At 37.1% G+C, this 24,702-nt stretch overlaps 1 protein-coding gene across 9 annotated transcripts in view; it reads left to right on the forward strand.

The window, feature by feature from the left end:
* OSBPL8 (oxysterol binding protein like 8) overlaps window positions 1–22,932 on the forward strand; it is a 92,152-nt gene extending 69,220 nt beyond the window's left edge. For all 9 annotated transcript variants that reach the window (XM_044454815.1, XM_044454814.1, XM_044454819.1 and 6 more), the window contains 13 exons: window positions 213–397; window positions 2,503–2,584; window positions 4,510–4,608; window positions 7,187–7,283; window positions 7,536–7,634; window positions 8,452–8,549; window positions 9,513–9,602; window positions 11,106–11,242; window positions 14,087–14,272; window positions 16,785–16,872; window positions 17,453–17,552; window positions 17,819–17,921; window positions 18,908–22,932. In XM_044454815.1, the coding sequence (XP_044310750.1) occupies window positions 213–397; window positions 2,503–2,584; window positions 4,510–4,608; window positions 7,187–7,283; window positions 7,536–7,634; window positions 8,452–8,549; window positions 9,513–9,602; window positions 11,106–11,242; window positions 14,087–14,272; window positions 16,785–16,872; window positions 17,453–17,552; window positions 17,819–17,921; window positions 18,908–19,043 (1,500 nt within the window). In that variant the 3' untranslated portion in view covers window positions 19,044–22,932. The remainder of the gene's footprint in view (window positions 1–212; window positions 398–2,502; window positions 2,585–4,509; window positions 4,609–7,186; window positions 7,284–7,535; window positions 7,635–8,451; window positions 8,550–9,512; window positions 9,603–11,105; window positions 11,243–14,086; window positions 14,273–16,784; window positions 16,873–17,452; window positions 17,553–17,818; window positions 17,922–18,907) is intronic.
* Window positions 22,933–24,702: the final 1,770 nt, after the last annotated feature.

Below are 24,702 nucleotides of genomic sequence, written 5' to 3' on the forward strand. Positions count from 1 at the left end.
GTTTTGTTGTCTGCAATCCCATATAATAAACATTCAGTATATGAGGCAAGTACACTTGCAGATTTGTCTTTGGAGCCATGCAGTCTGTTTAAATTATCCCTACATCAAAGAACAGATAGTGTAGGCACGGTTTGGGCAACTGTGCCTCAGTCCAACATACCTTCTCAGTTGGCATCCTACTTTTCCTCTATTTTCCTTCCCATTTGTTGCAGGCTGGAGAAGCTTCCCAAACAGAAACTGTTTCAGAAGAAAACAAGAGTTTGATCTGGACACTGTTGAAACAAGTACGGCCAGGAATGGATCTCTCCAAAGTTGTGCTACCTACATTTATCTTGGAAACACGCTCTTTCTTGGACAAACTTTCTGATTACTACTACCATGCAGACTTTTTATCAGAGTGAGTTGATTTTATTCCACTTCAGTAAAAACTACCTTGGCATAGTGTTTCAGTATTTTGTTTGAAAAACCTGCAAACACATTTTAAAGAAAAGATGAATGATTGAACAGTGATCAGTCTAAACTTGCTTATGCTGTTGGACTTTCTCTGAGTAGCAAGGAGGTTGTCTTAAAGCTGACTTGTGTCTTTAAAATTTCTTGCCAGGAAAATCTCAATATTGTGATAAAATGTAAATTTCAGATACGCATTTCAAAAATGTCTGAAATGTTGAGAAGCTTTTTGGCAGTTTTTGAGAATATGAAAGAGATTTTTGGAGTATTGTGTGTTATATGAGATATGGAATTCAGACATCAGCACACTAGACTTTGCAAATAAAACATTCTGATATTTAAGTAGAATACTTCAGAAGCCCACCTTTTATAGTTTGATTTTCTTAGTGCAGAATAGATTTCCTTCTGCTTAGATATGGAAATACGCACCAGATTGATTCTTATATTCACTGCCAGCAGGGTTTTTTTAATTGAGTATGCATTGGTCAGCTTTATGCTATGTCTTAGCTTCACTTTCTTCATGTTCATTCTCTCTTGAAGCAGTCGAAAGGCCAGTTTCATAGGTCTTGTTTCTAAGTCATCAGCAACTGCAAAAGAAACCAAAGATTGGGATTTCAAGGACAAAACTCTGGATCAAACTCCTAATTCTCAGAACTGGCTATGTCCTATCTCCACACAAGTATCTGATTTTATAGTGGTTTCAGCTGGATCATTGTCTAGAAAAAATTGTTTCAACATGCATTTGAGTTGTAATAGCTGTTTTCTTGCCAGCTGTTCTGACTCAGGCTTCTCAGACTTCCTCCAAGTCCAACACCAACATCTGGAACTGTTGTTTTACCTGACCTGTTCTTTCAAAAGTTACAGCAGTTTCTGAGATACCAGAAAACACAGAAACTTATGTTAGTGTTCTGAGAGGGAGATCGGGTTCATTCTTCCTTTGTTCAATATAAACCACATGAGTTTAATCAGTTCATATCTGCAGCTGAGAGGCACTGCATCAGCCCTTCTAGTCCCTGGAATCATCCCAAGGATTATCATTTTGAGTCTAAATAGTGATTAGAAGACATTTCATGAGAATAACTGCAGCTCTTTCACTTCCTACTGATACTCCTCAAGCAGTTCCTGGATTGAACACAAGATGTATGAACCTAATTGGAATAGATACTCTTCTTTAGGTTTGTTGCCTAGATTGCAATTCTGGAATTACCCCTCCACACGGGGGAAGCTAATTTACCCTGTGACAGTAAGGTTCTATAGCCAACGAGCCACTCCTCATTTCGGTACCTTTCCAGCCCTATGTCCATTCTAGCTAAGTGTATTGTAACTCTGAGAAGGGTTGTCTGTTTTTTCCTGGGTGCTTTAACCAGGAGGCTTGTTCTCTGACTTTTTGGGTAGAGGACCTAATCTTGTAACCTTGCAGAGAAGTTATCAGGCACAATTATTGACACTTCAAAATAGTTATGATCTGGTAGGAGGGCTTAAGCTGTTGTTGCTAGTAGAGTTGTATTTTATACTTTCTGCAAACACCAGCCATCTTCTTCAGGTAGACCAACTCTCCAACCATAGTCTCCCATATGTATATCCACACAAAGAGTGTGCTTACCTGTAATTGGAACATTTTGAATGATTATCTCTGCAGTCACATAGCCTGTCTACTTCATCCACTGCAAGTGTTTTATTTCCTATTTGTGCATGAAAGAAATGAGCTTGTTCCATCCCTTGAGGTGCTAAAAGCTGTAAAGCATCCATCCCTTTATGGGGACAGGTAGGAGCATAGAATTCTTGGATTTAGCTGTAGATATTTCCTGCATGTCTGACTGCACAAGAACATTTTAAAACTCTAGTTAGAGATAAGCAATCTGTTTTACTGTAGCTGCGTGCTAGTTTGATTTAAAGCTTAAGTTTGATTTAAATTTTCTGTTCATGTCCTGACAAGTGTATTTGAAGACTGTATGGAAGTTAAAGTCATATATGTCATGCTCCATTGATTGAAACAAAGATTTATCAATGTTAAATTTAAAAGTTCATAATAAACATGGTTGATCTTTTTTCTAGAGCTGCACTTGAAGAGAATGCTTACAAGCGTTTGAAACAAGTTGTGAAGTGGTATTTGTCAGGATTCTACAAAAAACCAAAGGTAACACCTTGCTTAACTCTTGATCACTGTTTTCAGGCCAAATGTTTCAAATGCTGAAACAATTCATAAAACTTCAGTCCCAGCATTTACAACTCCATACTCCACGTATTCCTCAACTATGTTGTGAATTGCCAATTGGCATTTCAGCATCCCACTCACTGTTTTTAATCTTAAAGCTTTTGGGGTAAGTTCTGCCTCTGTTGGGACAACTGATAACACAAAGCTCCTAGGTCACCTCTTTCCAACCTTGCAGGTGTTTTGGTCCACATCTCCCATTATCCCTAGTCAACAAAGTGGTCCCACACAATCTTTAGAGATGTTCATATTTAGAGATGTTTAAATCTGATTCTACTTTTTCCATTTCTTGTGCAACATGAATGAAAAATAAGTATTGAGTCTACTTTCATAATAGAAAAATTGCTCACTTTTCCCACCATCACAAACAGCCATGGGGTCAATAATATCACACAAGTGAAGTATACAAACCTCTTTTACATATTTGAATTTTTAAAATATTGCTTCCTCAGTTAAAATCTTCCTTGTGACCCAGCATTAAGAAATCTTAAATCATAGTTCCTTGCAAAGTTAATGTTGAGCAATAGGCACTCTGCTTTGGCAGTCATTTGGATTCAAATTACACCCTTACATCAGCAGATAGTCAGACTCTCAATCAAAGTACATAGGGCTCAATTGCTGGTGAGTGCCCAAAAATGCACGGAGTGCTTGCCAAGAACTTGGACTCAGAGCTGCTGCAAAATGGACTGGAGTCTGGGGGAGTGAGCCCAAGGAAACAGACCAATTCCCACCACCGAACATATTCCTTGCATAATCCTAATGTAGACATATGTGACTCAGTGGGTCTGCATATAATTCCAAATGGATGATGAAGTGGTGGCCAAAGGTTTTCGTTTCAGATATTGTAGGCACTCACCTTATTCACATGACATTAAGCTGCCCTTAGCTTAATTTACCAGTAGTGTTATGCCATATGCTCACATGTACCATTTTTACATAGTGTCTGTGGGTGCCCATTTTGCCACAGCTTGTTGGCAATATCAAGGGTTTGGACTTAAATAAACCATAGTTTGGTTTAAGGTTAAAAATTCACAAAATCCGAATGCTTTAAAATGAATTAATATGGCCACTGTGACCAAAAAACCCAGCAACTTTAAAAACAATTTGACTATAGATAGATTCTTTAAAAATGAATGTAGCATTGTACAACCACGAAATAAAACCAAACTTTAACACACACTCACAAATCCATTTCAATAGAAAATACATTCCACATATACTCAAGTCAAAACTACTGAATTTTAAAGAACACACATAAATCATGAGGTTTGATGGTTTAGGTAATGATTTTGAAAAAAGCTAGTCAAGAATGATTTTGAAAGCAAGCAAGTAGCATGTATTTATTTTCTGCCAAGCTGAAGGAAAATAGGCAAAAAAGAGGGTTGGGAATTGCTGTATTTTGGAAGAAAGCGGTGCACACATCTCTTATTTGTCAGTATCAGAGAAAAACCTATTTTTTAAAATGTGTATGCTTGTGGAAAATATAGTTTGTCTTTTTAAAATGAATAATTCTCTTCCTTGGCCTCCTTTTTTATAAGCACATTACATTTTTATGTCAGTGTAAGTGTATGTAGTCCAATTGGGATCCGTACGGTGCAATTCCAGAAGGGGGCATTTAAACCACTTCCATTGTTCCTGGGATGAACTGACACTTTTCCTCTCCCACTCTGCCCATGAGGGGAATTAAAAAAGATCAAAACCTTTTATTTTATAATGAAGACTTTAAAAGAATATTAACCCAATGCGGAGGAGGATGGAATTTTGGCAGAAAAATGTGTGTGTGGGAGAAGATATACCCCCCTCCTCTTGAATCACTTTCTCTATGTTTAAAATGCTGCCATTTTTTTCAGGGACTTAAAAAACCCTACAATCCTATACTTGGTGAGACCTTCCGGTGTTTGTGGGTTCATCCAAGGACAAATAGCAAGACTTACTATATAGCTGAACAGGTAATACCAGCATTTCTTCACATTTGTTTACGAAGTATCCAAATCAAGCAGCTTGGCCAAGAAACCCTCACTATAATGCTAGCAAAATACTGAAGTGTAGCGAGTTTTGTTTTGTTTGGTTTTTTTGTCCTATTCCAGCCCAGGAATGTCAGAGGGTTTAAAGTAATCGTTATATTAGGTTTGGGTTCTTCCATAAGTTAGTAGAAATATCAGAGATGAGTGACTCAGTATGCCAAGTCTTATTGATTCCACTCATAATAAGTGAATGATATATCAGCTCCTGTATCCAAGGGCCAAGTTTTTATAAGAACAAGGGTGGGGTGGGATCACTTGAGAGATATGTATACTTGAATTGTTGTGCTGCTAGAATTTCATCCTTTTGCCATGAAAAGGATGCCATTTCCTTCTCCAAATGGTAATAATTTGTAAGGCTATTTCTTTCAAGCCCTGCTTCTGAACCAAAAGTAGCCAAATAAAGACTATTGAAGTAGCAAAAGTTGTAGTGAATTATGCCAAAGTTCTCATAAGAAAATCTAACTGCTACAACAATTCCCCAGTTCAAAGACTGGCTACATATCTTATGCACTTCTTTATCCCTCTAGTTCTAGTGGAGAGAGCAGAAGAGAAATATGCTTGGGCTTTTCTTATCAGCCAGGGTGCCTGGAGTTAATGAGAGGATGCATGTCCTGCTTCCCGGGAAATTGTATGCATACAGAAGTTTTCCAGTCACCTGGGAAATGCTTTTGCACACAGCCCAGATAGAGTAGTTGTCCCTCTGAGGTTCAGTGAAGACCAACAGTAAATGTATACAGGACTGCCATTTTTATGGCAGAGGACTCCTCAAACTTGAGATGCTATCAAATGTGCTTTTCCAAAGAACCATCACTGTTCAAGATACAGAAATCTTATTACTGATGACATTCATTTTGAAGGCATTGCATGTAGCTTTGTGGATATTGCTTTCTCTCGGTCAGCCTGAGAGATTGAGACTGTTCTTTCAGATATGTTCGGGTGATCTTGATAGCCCATGATCTTTAAGAACAACTTTGGCAAAGTTTGATAATCTGAGAACCTATGTGGGCTACCGCAGGACACGAACAATCTGCACATTGAGAACTGATGAGTGCAGTTTGAGAACAACTGGTTTTTATATTTCACTATGATGTGTTTTTATTTCTCACTCTAATTAGGAATACCATATAACATTTTTCCTCAAATTTTCTAGGCTCTAATAAAGATTCCTCTGAATATTCCAAGCTTTGGTGGCTTCTCTCCAGCAGACTATTAGTTGATACAATGAGTGGATTACTAAATGAAAGCCAAAATAGCAAACAAACAAACAATAGAAGGCCAGTCTAGTAATACACCTGCGACCTGAAATTCTGAGGTGATGTAGGTGCATTTGTATCCTGGCTGGATTTATCTACAACTCAGGAAAACTGTCTGTCTATCTATTTAAGATATCTGTATGCTGTCCTTTGCAAGAGCTTCAGGACAGCTTACACAAATAAAATACAAATACCTAACATAACATAAATTAATTAACGACCCACTCTGGCTGCAATTAAAATATGATGATAAAATTCAATATTAAAACTTATTAAAATATTGATTAAATAAAAAGGTCTTAACCTGGTGCCGAAAAACATAATAATGACGGCACCAGGCGGACCTCTCTGGGGAGCGCATTCCATAGACGGGGCGCCACTGCAGAGAAGGCCCTCCTCTGGGTACTCTGTCTCCTAATATCTTTCACTGAGGGTTCCCAGAGGAGGGCTTCTGCTGCGGGGGCGGGACGGCAAATAGGGAAGATGGCGTTCCTTTAGGTATCCCGGTCCCAAGCCATTTAGGACTTTATAGGTAATAGCCAGAACCTTGAATTGAGCCTGGACTTCGATGGGAAGCCAGTGGAGCTGATAGAGGACTGGGGTTATATGAGAATAATGCCCAGTCCCTGACAGCATCCTGGCAGCTCTGTTTTACACCATCTGAAGTATCTGGACTGTCTTCAAGGACAGCCCCACGTAAAGCGCATTACAGAAATCCAACCGGGAAGTAACCAATGCATGTGTTACTGTTGCTAGGCACTCTTCCTCCAGGTAGGGACGCAACTGATGGATTAGCTGAAGCTGAAGGAAAGCGCTCCTTGCCACCGCTGTCACTTGAGCTTCCAAGGACAGCTCCCAGTCAAGGAGCACTCCCAAGCTGCGGACCCTGTCCTTTAGAGGGAGTGCAGTCCCGTCCAGGGCAAGGCCCAAGTCACCTACCCAGGAGCTTGAATCACCCACCAACAAAACCTCCGTCTTATCTGGATTGAGTTTCAGTTTATTGGCCCTCATTCAGCCCATTACCTTGGCCAGGCACTGATTCAGTACAGCCACTGCCTCACCTGGATCAGTTGAAAAAGAGAGGTACAGCTGGGTACCTCTCAAACCTCCTGGTGACCTCTCCCAGCGGTTTCATGTTAATATTAAATAGCAAGGGGGACAAAATGGAAGATTTCTAATTATAATTCTGCACCATTTACTTGTTTCCACTGATTTTCACAGTAGGTCACCTGATCTGTTTCTTTCTTCAGGTATCTCATCACCCTCCAATATCTGCCTTTTATGTGAGCAACCGAAAAGATGGATTTTGCCTCAGTGGTAATATTTTGGCCAAATCCAAGTTTTATGGTATGTTCTTCAAAGCATTCCTTTTCAGTATCTTTGTGGAATAAATGTGTATAGAAAAAATAATAAAACCTTAATGAGTTAATGAGAAAAGTTTTTCCATTATTTTATATTTCCATTATTAAATATGTAATATAATAATGTTCTTTTTACAATTATTATTCTCTGCAATACACAAAATTTCCTGTAAGGAGATTATCCAGACTGTTGAATCTTTTCTTTACTTTTTGAATCTCCAATATCATTGTGTTTCAGGAAATTCATTATCTGCCATTCTGGATGGTGAAGGGCGACTGATGTTCCTAAACAGAGGAGAGGAGTATGTAATGACCATGCCATATGCACATTGTAAAGGTACTCCTTTTCTTCTAGGCATCTGCAAGCCTGTATCCAGGCACCGAGGGTTTGGAACAGAGGTTAGACTCTGGTCTGATTCTCACAGAGGTGTGAATAAGAAATGAGGGAAATGCATATTGTTGCTTTTCTTATTTCAGCTGTAGCTTAAGCGTCTCCCCATTTTTTTCAAGCTCTCTGTGCTTGCTAGAGTGTTGGAGAGAGAAGTTAAATCTTCTCTCCTAGTTATGATGCATTGGCAATGGAAAGCAACAGCAAGAGGCTCCTTCTGCTACTTCTGTCATTCTCCAAAACATTCTACAAGGGAAGGAAATAGGCTGTCACTCACTCACGCAATCTAATAAGCAGAGATGTTCAAGGGAGAGGCAGTGTCTAACCTCACACACATGGTTGCTTGGATGAGGACAGAAAGCAAAAAGGGGCAGATCATAATATAGGTTCCAGGCTTCAAACTTTGTTTGTAAGTTCTTGTAGGACCCCCTTCCAGTTTTATTCATGGTTCGGTAACTTCAGGGCTACTTGGCTTGTGACACGTGTAGGCTTTCTAAAGAAAAGGAATGAAGTAGAGCTATAGTGGTAGATTTTTCTTTCTCGTCTCCCATTTGTGGTAAGCCGGAATGTTGTTCATGGGGTCGTGATGGGTCGGACACGACTTCATGACCAACAGCAACAAATATTTTGCACTGTAATAAAAGACTTGGGTTATGGTATGCTATTTATGGTATGGTATGGTATTTAGTTATGTGTAAAAATAAAAGCATCTGGTACAAGGGTTTTCATAACAAAACTAAGAATAACTCATTTATTTTTCTTTCAGGAATTCTGTATGGAACTATGACTTTAGAGCTTGGGGGAACTGTTAGCATTGCATGTGAGAAAACTGGATACAGTGCAGCACTTGAATTCAAACTGAAGGTTAGTCAGTCCCATTAATAGGCAATAGAGGATTTAATGCTGAAAAATTGGCAGATACAAAATCCTAATGTTCAAAGCTAGTTTGATTTTTAAAAGAAAATTGTATTGCTTTGTGCCTGAAAATTACTCATCTAATATTAGGTTAGATAATGCTCAATAGTAATTTAGGGTTTTGCCCATCATAAAAGAATCAGAAAAATTAAATATTTCATTCACACAATGTTCTGTATGGTTAGTTCACAGTGATTTGAATTTTTACAAAGTAGTACATCCATTCTAATAGTTTCACAGAACAAGGAATGCATTTATTTATTGACCCAGTCTTTAAACTATAGGAAGTAACCTTTGGGTTATATGGTTTTTAAAAAACCTTCCAATAGATTTAGTTTCCAGTCATAGGATCTATGCCTGTTTCTCTGCAAATGGAAGGACACCCTCTGTTTTCAGAGGGGATTCAGGACACAGCAGAGCCTCTCTGGAAGAGAGTTCCTCCTTCATCCACCTTCCAAATTCTTTTGGATGGCCCTGCAATCTTCTGGAACAGCTTTTCAGGGGGTTGCAGGACAAGAAAGAATGAAAAAGAATACCTGCCATCCACTTCCTCCAGTGCTGGCAGATCTATGCTGAGTGCAACCCTGGACCCAACCCAAGTCCTTGTAGTAATCACTAACTTTTAATATCCCTTTAACTTGGAGGCAATACCACATAAAGTTAATCAACTTATTATGTCTTGCTCCATTTTTTTTCCTGAAGAAGGAGGGTACCTTCACAGAGTTTTGCTTCATAGTTCATGTTCTTCAAATACTTCCCATAGAAGGAGTATTCTGTACTTGATAGATATGAAAGCATAATACCGGATGAACATATGTTAAACAATTTAGACTGACAGCCCAGAAATCTCTTAACATTTTATAAAGTGTCTAAGTTCTTCACATATTTCTCAAACTTTTCCCCCCTTAACAGCCATTTTTGGGCAACAATGACAATGTTAATCAAATATCAGGGAAAATTAAACTGGGAAAAGAAGTTCTAGCAACTCTGGAAGGCCACTGGGTAAGTACTACCTTAATTATTGTCATTATTTTGGTTAAATATCTCTGTAAGCTGTGATTTGTATTTAAATAAATTATTTATATGTAGTGCTATTAACCATGGCTGATACCTCCAATCCCCAGTTTGATAACTCTTATGTCCTCTTATTCCTGTTCAGATTAAATAGTCTATTATACATTTTCAGGGACTTGACCAACCTACAAACTGCCACCTACAGAATGGCAATTGCGCACACCTGCCTGCTCAAAAAAATATGTGCTGAGGCAGAATGCTAGCCTCTCCTGGCTGTCTGAGCAGGATTAATAATAGGATGTTAGGGAATTAGGAGAAAGCTCAGTACAGTGTGGTAAGGTTGAGTCAGAGGAGAACATAACATAAAGTCCTCTATTTTATTGTAGGATATAGTTTTTCAGTTCCAGATTACACTGGCTGATATTGTGAGACCAAATGAAAACACACACACACACACACACACACACGCACACGCACACATATAAATAATTGACATACATTTATAAAGATGGTGTGAGTTTTCTTTTACTGAATTTTGGTTAGAAGGGAAAATAAAAGGTAAAAATGAGATCTGAAAGTGAGAGAGGGCAGATGGGATAAGAGGAAAATATAATCCAGTGTAGTTCTAAGAGAAACTTATAAGAGTTTACGTTTAGTTTTTGCTGTAATCACTGACTGCTATGTGAAACACTCACTAACTGTTCATTGCCTATAAATGTGTTTTCCTGTGCAATAAACAGCTTATATTTGCAATAAACAGCTTATATTAGACCCCTGGTCCAGAATAACTGTAGCAAAAACTGATCATTCAAGTTTGAATGCAAATTATTGCACCCAGGGTGCAATTCTGTGTCCACTAGACAAGGATAGAGCTGACATAACTGCCATTATCTCTTTGGATGCAGAGAAGGCCTTTCATAAAATTTATTGGAAAGGTATCATTGTCAAATTGAATTTTTTTCTTCTAGAATTTCAGAAATGGGGTAACATTTTATATGAAACTCCTAGAGCCAGTGTTAAGGATTATTGTTGAAATTTAAATTATTATAAACATAAAACTAGTTAAATTGTTTCATCATAACATGTCAGTGTGTTCCAAATGATGTACTGAGAGCCACTAGTGGGTAACAGGACATCATTAGTAGTTTTTACTTTTAGAAGTAGGAACTGATTAGAAGATCCTTGATGCAAGCTAAACTCTGTGGACTGGTCACTTGGCAAAAAGCTTTGGAAACTACTGTACTTTGCCAAAGATTAAAATCTAACTGAAAATGAATACATCAGTTCCCTTAAATTAAGTTCTTGGTGCCAATATGAGATCTATTTTCAGTTGTGACTTTTAGCTGTCACCAACCATGTGTGCCAAACTGGCAGCACCAAACCACTTGGTTGCAAAAAGTTACTTTCTGAAGGAAGTCTTTGTTCTTATTGACTTTGTAAAATTGTTTACTCTTCGTCTACTCAAGAAATCTAATATGTTACACATTACAGGACAGTGAAGTTATTATTAGGGACAAAAAGACAAATGTTTTGGAGACATTCTGGAATCCAACACCTGAGATCAGACAGCACAGATTAAGAAGACACACAGTGAAGTTTGAGGAACAAGGTGACTTTGAATCAGAGAAGTAAGTGGACTTAACCCCATATTCTTAAAGTGTAATAGCTAATAAGAAATGTATAGCTAAGGCTGAAGGATGAAGGGAGAATAATGGAAAATATATCTTAGCAAAAGAATTCAGGAACTGGAGCAGTAACCTGGTGAGGAGTTCCTTGTAAGAATTTTGTTTATATCTTGGGCTTTGTTTTTGCAGCTGTTTACTTGGTTATATTTTATTATGGCTATTCTTCTGCCTTGATTATATTGTGTTTATATGTTCAGATTTGTTAGGCATTGGGGAACATATTGGGAGAAGCCAAGCCTGTACAAGAGGGATGGGCTCTATTTCAACAAAAATGGAACCAGACTGCTGGTGCTAAACATGAAAAAGGTTACAGAGCAGTTTTAAAATTGAATTCTGGGGGGAAAGTTGCCAGAGCATCCAATTCAGGTGTAATCATCTTTAGGAAAAGAAGAAGAAAACATTTCTGATTGCCCAGGTAATACATGGGGAAGACATAGGTCATGAGCATATTGCTGAAATATGATAGCCAGAGTTCTGCGTGCCAGCCTTAGGTAAAGATGCACATGCCACAGGCTTCTGGGGAAGGACTCCATGAGAGAATTGGAGCACCTGGTTTTAATGGAGAATGTAGGTATAGTGGGCATTATGGAAATTAGTAGAATAGAGAGAACCAGTGAGATATGAACATCTCTGAAGATGTACTATATCGGACGCAAAGGGAAGGTTGTGCTGGAGGAGGTATTGCTCCGTTTGTCAAAGAGGGCATAATATCATGCAGACTAGAAAACCTAAAAGGGGGCATACTCTTCTTCAAAAGTTCTGTGGCTGACTATAGTGAGCTCTAAAAGTAATGTATATTGTTTTATACTGTATTTATTATTGTGAGCCGCCTCGAGGCTTTGGCGAATGGGCAGCATAGAAGCCTTCTAAATAAATAAATTAAATAAATGTAGTATTAGGAACATTTATTCCTCCTGCCCCCAAAACCAGAGTGCTCAGGGTAAACTTGAAATGGAAAAGAAAGTCAGGGAGGCTTCAAAATGAGGAAGTGTTATAGTAGGAACTTCAGTTGACTATGACTGGATAAGTTCATGTTGCAGTCACACCGAATTTTCTCAGTGCCCTAAATGAGAATCAGTGTGGTATAGTGGTTAAGAATGTAGGACTGGGACTCAGGCAATTTGGGTTCTAGTCCCCATGAAACCAACTGGGTGACTCTGGGCCAGTCGTAGACTCTCAGGCTAAACTACCTCAAAGGGTTGTTGTGAAAATAAGATTGAAAGCGGAAGAGGAGATGTAAGCCACTTTGAGTTCTTTTTAAGAAAAAGGTGGGATATAAATTTATTAACACTTTAAAAAAGAAAAATTCTTGAAAATGGGAGAACCCATTAAAAATAAGTTGACAAGGATTAAATTCCTTCAACTCAAATGTTATATTACTGATCTTCTAACAAAAATACATAACATGTCCCTAATATCAGTCTCTGTACTAGAGGACTGGAGAATGGCCAACATAATATGAATTTTTAAAAAGTGGGCCAGAAATTACAATCCAGCTAGCTCCATTATGGATAACTTGGTTGAAAGCATTATTAAAATTAAAATTAATAAGCATATAGAAGGACAAGCCATGCTGAAAAAGAATCAACAAAACTTCCACAAAGTCCTGTCTAACCAACCTTTTAGAGTTCTTTAGGAGTGACAAGAAACATGACTTTCAAAAGGCTTTTAAGATTTCCTAACAGCTTTTCACACAGTCCTGAGCAAACTTAACATCATGGAATGATAGGGGAAGTCCTGTTATGGATCAGTAACTGGTTAAAGAACAGGAAACAGAGTAGGAATGAATATGAAATAGAAGAATATAAAGAGTTGGGTTCCTCACGGCTCTGTAGTGAGATAAGCGCCTTTTAATTTGTTCATAAATGATCTGGAAGTAGAAGAGAGTAGTAAAATGGACATGCTTGCAAAACCAAATTATTTAGAGTGTTCTAAGCCAACAGGGATTACAAACAACATCAGAAAGATTGCTCTATAGTTCTGGTCACTGCACCCAAAGAAGGCCAGTGTAGAGCTGGAAATTATGCGGAAATTAAATGATCAAGGGGCTAGAGCATCTCCTCTATGAGGAAAGATTACAACAGCTGGGATTGTTTGGTTTAAAAGCCAAGTGAGCGGAGGCATGATAGAGGTCTACAAATTATGCATATTGTGGAGAAAGTGGATAGGAAGACATTTTTCTCATTCCCTCATACTGCTAGAACCCAGGATCATCCCATGAAGCTGACTGGTGGGAGATTCAAGACAGATCAGTGGAAGCACTTCTTCGTGCAGTGCGTACTTAAACTTTGCAATTCACTTCCACAAGATGTAGTGATACCTACCAGTGAAAAGGGGATTGGACACATTGTGGATAGGAAAACTGTCAATGTCTGCTAGTCCTGCTGGCTGTATAGTACTTCCAGTATCCAAGCCCTGTGTACACCAGTTTGCTGTCAAATGTTTTGCAGGGTGCTGTTGCCTTTATGTCCTGTTTGTGCATTTTCTGTGAGAAGCTGATTGGACACTGTCTGAGCAAATGGCTGGACTAGATGAACCCTTTGTCTGATCCAGCATGACTCTTCTTATGTTCTTATGTTTTATTCATACTTCAGTACATTACCCTGGAATTGGTTTGATGATAAGTGCTTAAGAAATATTTTAAATAAACAAAATAAAAATATACATGGAAATAGAATAACAGGAATCTAATGGGAAATTACAAGTTTAAATAACTGATCAGAATTTGCGATTAATATTTCTTGAATGCATTCTGACTTTTGCAACTTCATTACTGTTACCTTCCAGACTTTGGCAACATGTGACTCGAGCTATAAACAACAAAGATCAAGCAGAAGCAACTCAGGAAAAATACATCCTGGAGGAAGCACAGAGAAAGGCTGCCAAAGAAAGGAAAGCCCAGGATGAAGAGTGGGTATGCAAACTATTTGAGCCAGATCCAGTCACAGGAGAATGGAATTACAGATATGCAGAGTGAGTCACGGAGACTGGGTGTGGGGAGTATTTGTTTTGCTTTTTCATCTACTGAAGATACTAGAGGTCATATAGTAATCACAGTCCAGGATGGATTTGAGAATGTTTAACATCTTCATTGGATTGTGCCCAGTAACTTTATAGTTTGTTTGTTCATTTAAAGTTTTTACATACTGTCAAATCATTACAAAATCTCAAAACAGTTTATACAGAAGAAATAAATATGAAAATCAGTTATCACAACAATGAAATGGTTAAAAACTCCTAAGTACCAGCACTTTATGCAGCTAATTAAAATACCATTATCAATTAAAATACTGGGAAAATGAAAAGGTTTTGGCCTGGCGCTGGAACAAATAAAGCACTGGCTCCAAGCGTACCACTCTGGGGAGCAAGCTCCATAATTGGGGCACTATCGCAGAGAAGGCCCCCCTCATAACAACCCTCCTCATCTCCTTCAAGGAGTGCTCTTGGAGAAGGACACCACAGATGATCTCGGGGCCAGGGCTGGCTTGTATGGAAGATGTTCCCTTAAATAACCACTCCATAAACCATTTAGGACTTTATGAAAAGACTGTTTTATAACCTTAAATGTTATTTCACCGTCTGACTAAATTGCTAACTTTTTTAGTGGCAGGTAACTCAGAGTTTTCTTCTTTTGGTGAGTTAAGCACCAAAAGTCACATTAGTTTCCACTTCCGTACACTTAAGATTTATCCTAAATGTTTCAATCCACATGTTGCTGAAAATAATCTTCAGGCTGCTTTTGCATAGGCTTTTTTTCATGGCTTAGAAGGTCATCCATTCAACATCTGACATAGCACATACCAAGTGGAAAGAACACTGCTCATCCCTAAAGCAATGATGGCCTGAGATTTTCCCATGATACACCTACTGTTTTGAGAGAGGCAATTGTTCTGTGTACTCACTTAAATAGCAGCAGTAGTAATTTCATGCTATACCACCCAATAGTTGAAGCTCTCTGGGCAGTTTATAATTCATAAAATTACAGACCACAAATATAGATAATAGAATGGGGCATAACATTTAACTAAACATTTAAAATAATTCAAACAGCAAAAATAATTTCATTAAAAATGCTAAATGTGTTAAATGAAATGACATAAATGCCCCACCATATGCTGTTAAATACATTGAAGCACCTGAGAGTAGAACGTGGTGTTAACATGGCACTGAAAAGATGTCAGTATTGCTGCCAAGCAGGCCTCAGTGTGGAAAACATTCCATAGTCATGGGGGCATGATTGAGAAGGCCCTTTCCCTTTGTTGCCAGCCTCCAAGCATCCCTTGGAGGTGGCACTTGGAGGAAGGCTTAGATGTTGATCATGGTGTCCATAGGAAGAGGTGTTCCACCAGGCAGTTCCAAGGTGTATAGGCTTTGTTGGTTAAAACCAGCACCATGAATCATGCTCAGAAGCATACAGGCAGCTAATGCAAATAGCCTGGAAAGGGTGTTACATGTTCAAAACTTCTGTTCCCAGTTATTCATCTGGCTGCCACCCTTTTGCCCATTTTTTTATCCCATTATTATAGTTGAAAAAAATAAAAAATGGTCATTTTTGTACTTTGTTTAGACAACTTGGATTGACAGTGTGATTAGTGAGTGACAAAGGGCGTAACTCTGCTATGATGAATTTCAAGGAGTCTTCAAATGGTATGCCCCGTATACAATTGGCTCACAATCATATTGCAGCTAATGGCTTAGCTGAATGTTTGAGCAGACATGTAAACACATATCACATGCTAACTGATCACTTTTAAGTAATCAATAGACATTTAACACTATTAACATGATTGAATAGCATCAACATTATTAGGGTAGTAATGTTCGAAAGTAAGGGGAAGGGAAAGAAGTGAAGGTCAGAAGGTAATGTATTGTTCCTTTAAATTTCACCTGGATATCAGATGAAATTGATTGATTCTTAGTTTGATAATGAAATTTAACATAGCTGCCTGTTTACTGTGAGTGACTTGGATCTAGAGCCTTCCTCCAACAGCTAGAAAGATTTCTTCCATTCCTGGCAGGCTTCTGATCCAGTGAAGCATTTCCACTGGCAGTGCAGGAGAAGTAGTCTTTGGTTTCCGTCCTTCACCTGATATTTCTTATGTCAAAGATCTGTTCTGGAGAGACTCCTCTGAAACAGCATAATAAAAGGTGGTACTGGTCCTGCCTCCTATTTTCTTGCCGGCCTGAGTGTCTTAAGTAGAATTCCAGCTGGCAGGGGAAATGCTGAATCCAGCCCAATATATTTGCCTCTTTTGAAGAAAACTTTCTCATCACCGAGGGTATCTTTACATCTGTGTGAAGGGACTCTCAGTCACAGATGAGATGCCTAGGACTAATTGACATATGTCATTTGTAGAACTTTGAATGAGATTCTAGTATCCTTCATTTTGCAATTGTTCTAAAGAGCACTTATCTAGAGGCGACGGATGGAAAAAATACTCTTCTTAAACTGTTTCAATTTACTTGCATTGTATTCATTCTATAGCACAAGACCATGGGATCCACTGAATGATATGGTACAATTTGAAAAAGATGGTGCCATTCAGACAAAAGTCAGACATCGAACTCCAATGGTATGTTCTTGTGGGGTGTACTTTTGTCAAGTACAGAAATGAATAAGAAAGAATTGTAGATTTCCTTTAGGATTCATGATTTCTTTAATTCTTGTTTACTAGCTTGGAAGTTAGTAAAAGTCTAATGGCAGCCTTCTCTCTTACCTAGTAAGAAAGGTGGATTGTGTAACAGAATCAAGGAAGGTAAATTACTTTGATTCTATTCTAAAACATTGACAACTGTTTAAATATTTAAGGTTGGGTTTACTTGCCCAAACAGCCATTTCAAACAGGAAAGCAGAATATTAAACAAGCAGTATATAAGCAGTTCCAAAATTGCCCTTCTGTGTGAATAGAAAGGCTCCTTCCTTCACAGAGGAAGCAGAGATCCAGTAAAACGCATCTTGATCTTCCCTGAGCTCCACCTTTCAGAGTTCCCAGGAATTTCCCACTGTTCCTGAATAATGTGAGACATGACCTTGAGGGCCAACAGAGAGAAGAGGAAATCTGAAAAAATTGCTGCCCTGTGTCCTTTTGGATCACAACTGGACTCAGACCCTTTTTTCTGAGCTGATAAGTGCTATGTGTTTATGAATTACAGGTTAGTGTGGCAAAGATAAAGAGGTCTGCTAAATCTAAGAAAGGGGAGTGTGGCTTCTCTTCACCAGAACCTGATAATCAGGACTCATCTGAAAGTGAAGGTAACCGTTATGTCTGTTCTCTTCCTCCTTCCTTCTTTTGGTTAGGTTTATCATGAATGTCATAAATATGTGTCATAACTTCATTTTCATTTAGTTTTCAATGTTTGTGAAATGATACTACTTTGGACTGAGTACAATTTTCTGTCATGACTTATAGGAAAAGATGAACTAAAGAAAACTCCCTAGCTTAGTTTGGTTCATTAAATAACTAGCTTTTGGAAATGATTTACATGGTTTACACTTTTATTTTTTAATTACTTCTGTAGCACAACTCAAACACAATACAAGAATTCGAAAGAAGACACTAGACCTTGGTGAACTACAAAGTGCCATTGAATCTATAAAGGAAACACAGGAAGACATTCGGAGGTATGTATTCTTAAAAGTTTTTCAATATTTTTTTTACTTTGAGTGCTTTATATAAAATAAACATAATGTGTTTTCTGTGTTTGATTCATAAATGACACCACTCACAAGTGTCAAACCTTTTCCAGTTCAGCAGTCAAATTCTAGTTTGGGAAATGCTGTGGGGATTTCATTCCAGCTGTGAGTAATAAGGTTATGAAGTAGGACCAAGAAGAGAGAAAAATGGGGTGGGCAGGTCTATATATAATTCTTAACATTTGGCCATATTCCCTTTCAAGAATACAAAATCTATTCAGCATCAAACTGTAGCACTAAAGCACTAAAGCCTGCAAAATGTACACCTTCTGCACTTCTGTGACTGTAATGACCCCTTAGGGTAACTACTCCATCAGTTTGACTGACCCTCTTTTGCTTCCAGACTTTATGTTCTCATCTCCTTAAAACAAGTATTTGAGAGAATTCTATACACTCATATATGCATGTGCATCTACCTACTTGCATTTTTGTACACCTAATTTTTCAAAATAGTGTAGAAGTATTCAAACTAGCTACTTCCCAATAATTGTAGCACTTAGAGAAGAACATGTAAATAACAAGTGTACTGATTGATTCTTTAGGTCCATGTGTAAAAGCTGTAGAATGCAATTATGAACTGCATTTAGTATGTAGTAGTGATGCTCATCAGTATTTATCTAGGAGATTCCTAGCTTCATGTCTCAAGAATGTATTCATTTACAGTAAGTTCAACAGATTTAAATAATGCAACTCCTGGGTAAATTGATGTTTTAAAACTCCATATTTTTCTTGGAGTATTCTGTGAATTAATTCAGTGGTCTTTCCTGAAATTCTGCAGCCCAAGTGTCTCATGACATGACAACATCAATTGTCATGTTGGTGGAAGCCTGTCCTATAGTCCCTGAACTTTACTAGTAATTTTGCCAGTAGCAGACATCAAAATTGGTAATCTGCATGTGTACCTTATTTTGTAGGGACATCACGGCTCTAAGAACCCGAATGACTTCTAGCTCACAAGTTCCAGAGAATAGCTTCTTTCAATTCAAGCACTATGTCTTCATTTTACTGTTGATTCTGCTGCAGCTTATAATCAATTACTTGTTTAAATAGAATGCCTGGACAGAAGACTATATGAATTGAAATGATTGTCTTCAACGTGGGACCAGATTTTAAACTTGGGTTGGCATCATATAAGGCAATATTACCTAAAACACAGTAGCCCAGAGGTTTCAGGCCTTTGCCTCTAAAACCTGAGCTCAAATAGAGCAATATCTGTTATATTCCGTCCTAGCCAGATGATGTGGACAATGCTTATGTGCCAGTAACTTTCTTTTGCATCTTTCAAATGTCAGAAAACTGCCTTGCATTTTCCTAAGTGTTGTAGACTGTAATGATAAATAGCAGTACAAAATGTTAGGATGTGAATTGAAGGCATCTTTTTCATTATAACTATATAATCCCAAGTGGTCATGTTAGCAAGACAAGTGAATCCTAATTCAAGACTTGTTCAAAGTTTAATGGAATCTTCATTCATTCATGGAAATTGGCATCCTGTGATGCCTATTTGGAAAGTTAACTTTTGCCCAGAAATAGACTGCTCAGCTGTTCATTGCCATTAAAAGATATTAAGTGATCAGTCCATCAGCATTTCATTAACCACACAATATTTTAGTGGTCATTAATTAGCTGTTTTCTTCAGTTTATGAAAATGGACTTCCATTGAAAGCATTAGTCAGTTAATGAGAAATACCATAAGAACTGTCCAGAGAAGTGCTTGGATAATTTTGTATGCTAAATTGCATCTCCTCTTGACAAACTGTTGCTTGTATTTTGAATAACATCAGAAACTCTTTATGCTGCGATGCAGTTGGTACTGGCTGTGGAAGACTAACTTGGTGGAAAAATAGAAGCTTTGCTAGATGTCATTTAGGTTTTCTGAATTGTGTACCTGGGATGCTAGGCAGAATTAAAATGTCATCCTCCATAAACATTGCATTTACCAGATCAGTTTGAACCATCTGAATGTAATTGTGTCTGAATATGGTGCAATATATAGCCTTAGATGACGACCTCATAGTTCCAAGAATAATATCCCGGAGCCAGTGGAACTGCCACTCAATGCCCAAATCCTAGTACATTGCTCTGTGACTACTGTATGTTAAAATACAGACTTACTGGTTGAATTTGTGCAATTGAAATCACCCATGCAAATCAGGACTAGATTGATTAACTATTAAACTCCAAAACCCAAATTAATTGAAACCTGTATTGATTCTTTGTTTGTTTTGGATAGCATATTGGGTGCTAATTTAAGATGCATGGTAATATGTAGAACAGCACAAATCTCCATTCTTTCGTGATCTATATAATTTTATAGCAAATAGAAACCTTTTCATTAAGAGATGCATACATGCCACACAGTTGGCCTATGTAGGATTCAGATGGTTTTAAGATGCTGTCAGTTTTTTGTTTTTATATAGCCCAAAATAGATTAAGCAAAGTAAGATAACTGCATTAGAATTAAACATATTTATCAAGAAATTTATTTCTGATTAATATTTGCATTTCTTTATCTTTTCAATCTTCTCCTTTTCTTTTACTTTGTGGAGTTCTTGCCAGATCTTTAAAGAAAAAAAAAGAAAGATGACCCTTAAATATACAGAGGAACATTTCTCCAATTCTGTTATAGGTTATTATGAGGTTTCTAAAGTGCTGCAGTAAATTGATATTTAATATAGTTGTAGCAGACTGGTTCAGCCTGCACAGCCATGATCCAAATATTTTGGATCAGAAGTTGTTGCATTTGTGCATGTGAATCAGTGAAGTATCTGACAGTAGAACAGAAATATATTATGAAAAGCCAGTTTATGTGTTCGTAACAAGCTATGAATCCTACAATAACCATCAGTTAAATCTTTCTATAATTACTTTACTTTCACTGCCTTAGCCCTATGTATGAGAATGCAGTCATACAATATTCTGTCTTTGCCTGCTTGCTCTTAAGTTTTGTTTGTAGACTTCCTTTGTAAGGTACAACTAGAAATGTTTCAATTGCAACCTTCAAAGACATTTCTTACTCCTTTTTTTAAAAGCAAGTGAAGGGTTCTTAAACTGTTACAAACTTAAATTACAGGAGTTCAGTATTCTCCTGTGTCAAATACAGAAAAGCACAGCCCTTAAAGCCCAAATTCCTACTTTGTTCTTTCTCTAATAACTTTCCTGAACAAAGGAATTTATTGACTGATTACTTTTTATATGATATGGATGATTATGGGCCTAGTTTGTGAAATGTATAACATTTAGGCATGTGTATATGACCTTAAATTCCTTCAGATTGACTGTTTTCTTCATATAGTTTTAAAGAGACGGTAATTGTACAGTTTGTAGAAATGAGAGGATATTGGCTTCCCTACTGATCTTTAGTATTTAAAGAGCACCTGATTTCTCACTTGATGATGTACGACTTTCCTTAGAAAATACTCAAATTGCTTGTTATTGCCAGTTTATGGCTGTTTAAAAGAAATGCACTATAAGCCTTTAATATACCATGTAACCATTAACGTAATTTAAAAGAATTGTGTTTTGTGTAAAATAGTTTTAGGAGCCTGCAATACACAGTGTTTCTTGTGTTTCACATGTTCAGTTAGTTTTTAACTGTTAGGCATCCCTGAAAAGTATGCTCGCTTTTCATGAAAACATTCTGACAGCTAACCTGTACAAATAATTTTACTGTTCACTGCCCTCTGGTGCCTTTGGGAAAATCTTGCCAATTCAATGTTAATGAAGTGAAATGAGAGTTAAAACATATTTGTTTAATCTACCATGATGGTAGTCATTTGCTTAAACAGTTGTTTCTTCATGATTTTTATTCTATTGTAAATATAATACTTCTAAAATTACTGAATACTGTGTTTCTAATATATCCTCTGTTTGGGGACATCTTTTGAGAGTAGGTCATCAAATACTTGAGTATTGTAACAGTGCCTTGATGGAGTTCACACAGAGATATGTATTTGTAAAGATGATGTCAAGGTTGTGCCATATTTATTCTTAAAATTTGTGTAAGCTCTTATACTAACAACATTAAATTTCAGAAAAAAAGGTAACACAAAACTACAAATACAGATCATTTTTTTCCTTTCAAGATCTAATCATGACAACAAAATTTCCAATTTTTGGAATGTTTATTCTTACAATGAGGCTGCAATGCTTTGTGATACTACAAAATAGCCATAATAAAACAATAACATCACAAACAGACAATTTTGGCTTAACTTTTGTTTTCATAGATAAAAACATAAGACAAACTTTTGTGGACAAAAGCATGTGTTGGATGCCTGCAAGAAAATGACTAAGAATCAAAAGATTAGTACCCAACTCTTGATGAAACCTGTGGAAAAATAATACTTCTACTGGCTGCCACATATGAACATTTGGTAGATTTAAACTTTGGCTGAAATCTGGAAAGCACTTTTTAAATGTATAGCCTTCTGCTATTCTTGTTCAATTTCTTCTATTTTCACGCAGTTCTCACTAGCATTTTTTAAAAAAAAACCTCTCCCCTTTTTTATTTAAACACATTACTTGGATTTTTATACTGTTACACATTTTTAGCTGAAAATGGGCTGGTGTACTAAAGCTATACAGGACCAGTGTTTAGTCTGATGCATACAATATATGTAAGGAAAAGCCAGAAGTTACGACAAAATGTGAATGCACTTACTCAAATGCACTTATTCCTGTAAGAGTTTTGTTTGTTTCTGCATATCATGTAAAATAACATCATTATTGCATTGTTCTTTTTCTTTTTCTAAATCATGCTGCATGCAGTGTGATAGGACAAATAAGTAATTCCTTTGAAAGAACTGGAAATTGTGTGTTGCATGCTTAAATGTACAGCTGAGTTCAACAACTTGTTTAAAAGGTTATTTGTAAATGAAAGGCTCAACCACTGGTCAATAGTTTTGTATAATTAAATAAAGAGCTGTGATCAAGAATAGTTTATTGAGTAGTTATTTGTACAGCTGAAACGTACTCTTAGGATCTGTGAGTATTCTTCAAATACAGTTGCATTTTATAATGTAGCAACACAGTCTGGAGGGTACATAATGCATACATGATCAATCTGGTCAATCTTCATTCAGTGTCACCTACATATTGCTAAGAACTATAACAGAAAGACTCACACTCCCACCTTCTGGTGAAGCAGAAACAGGCCGGAAGTAATGCCACCTTCACATTCATGTTTCTAAATCTGGGCACATGAAATCTAATAAAGAGGTCCGCCTGGCACCGTCGTTACTGGTTTTTCGGCGCCAGGTAAAGACCTTTTTATTTAAACATCATTTCAATTGTTAAAACATATGATCTGGCCTGGGCAACTTCTTCTTCCTTCTCTTTCTCATCCTATATTTTTATTTTATACTGATAATTTTAATTTTGTATTTGTAAATCAATGTATTTTTTGTATTTTTATATTTAATGGTAATTTATTATGTACTATTTCAATGTATTTTATCATGTTGTAAGCCGCCCCGAGGTTTCGGCAAGGGGCGGCATAGAAATGTTATAATAATAATAATAATAATAATAATAATAATAATAATAATAATAATAATAAAAAATAAAACTGCATTACATTTCATTACAGAAAAAGGGGGCACAGCTGTTAGCAGATTACCTTTAATTCTTTCAAGTTTGGACTTAAATCAAGCCTCTTATAAAGAAATGTATTTTGTTGTTCTTCCTGCAATCTCCCAAATCTATTTCAAAATGTCTACAACTCTCCAGAGCAGATTTGAGGAGGAAGAAACCATTCCCTCAGCTGTTTCCATTCCCGTGCTGGATGGTTACAATTGAATTTGGAGTTTGAACAATTAATAGGCAAGACATGAGAAGTTTGCAAAGTATTTCCATAAGTTTAATTCAGACTTTTATTAAGGATTCAAGATAAAGAAATAGTGCCAAGAAACTTTATTGACTAATCCTTACATTTTACATATAGATACTAAATTATTCCACTAAGTCTCATGTGAAAGTGAACTATCATTCTATCAGAGAAGAAAGTATGTTCCCTAGGAAAACAAGTTGTACCAAATTGTGCATGATGTGGAAAAAGGTAGGTGGGTAGACATTTTTCTCTCTCATATTATTAGAACCTGGAGGTTATCCCATGAAGCCGATTGGTGGAGATTCAGGACAGAGAAATAAGTGTTTCACACAGCGCATAGTTAAACTATAGAATTAGCTTCCATCAGATGACCACCAATTTGGACAGTTTTGAAAAAGGCATTAGACAAATTGATGGAGGATAGAGCTACCAATGTGTATTAGTCCTGGTGGGTTTCTGTATCAGAGGTTGCTGTATTTATGTCCTTCTTCTAGATCCCATACACCACGAGTTGACCACTGAACTGAATGCCTGACTAGATAGTTTGTTCTGATCTACCATGGCTCTTACAGTCTTATGAGAAGAAGAAAGAAGAAAAAAACACCTTTTGTGCTCTTTATACTGAAGGGGAGTGGGGGAATGGCATAGTGTGACAAGGATCCAAACTGATAGGATTCTGACTGGGTTAGTTCTACTACATATGTATGAAGGTAATAATTTGATACTTCCTTTTGTTGACAGAAATAACTAAGATTAAAAACTCGGAAAATGTATTTCTTCTCAGATGCTGTCTGGGTTTAAACAAAATTCATCATAAATTGGTTCCATACTCTGCGGATCATGGACAAAAAGCATTTGGAGGAACTTGATGTGCCGGGA

The sequence above is a fragment of the Varanus komodoensis genome, unplaced genomic scaffold, assembly GCF_004798865.1.
Source record: "Varanus komodoensis strain SLA01 unplaced genomic scaffold, ASM479886v1 scaffold8, whole genome shotgun sequence".
In the NCBI taxonomy this organism is placed as follows: domain Eukaryota; kingdom Metazoa; phylum Chordata; class Lepidosauria; order Squamata; family Varanidae; genus Varanus; species Varanus komodoensis.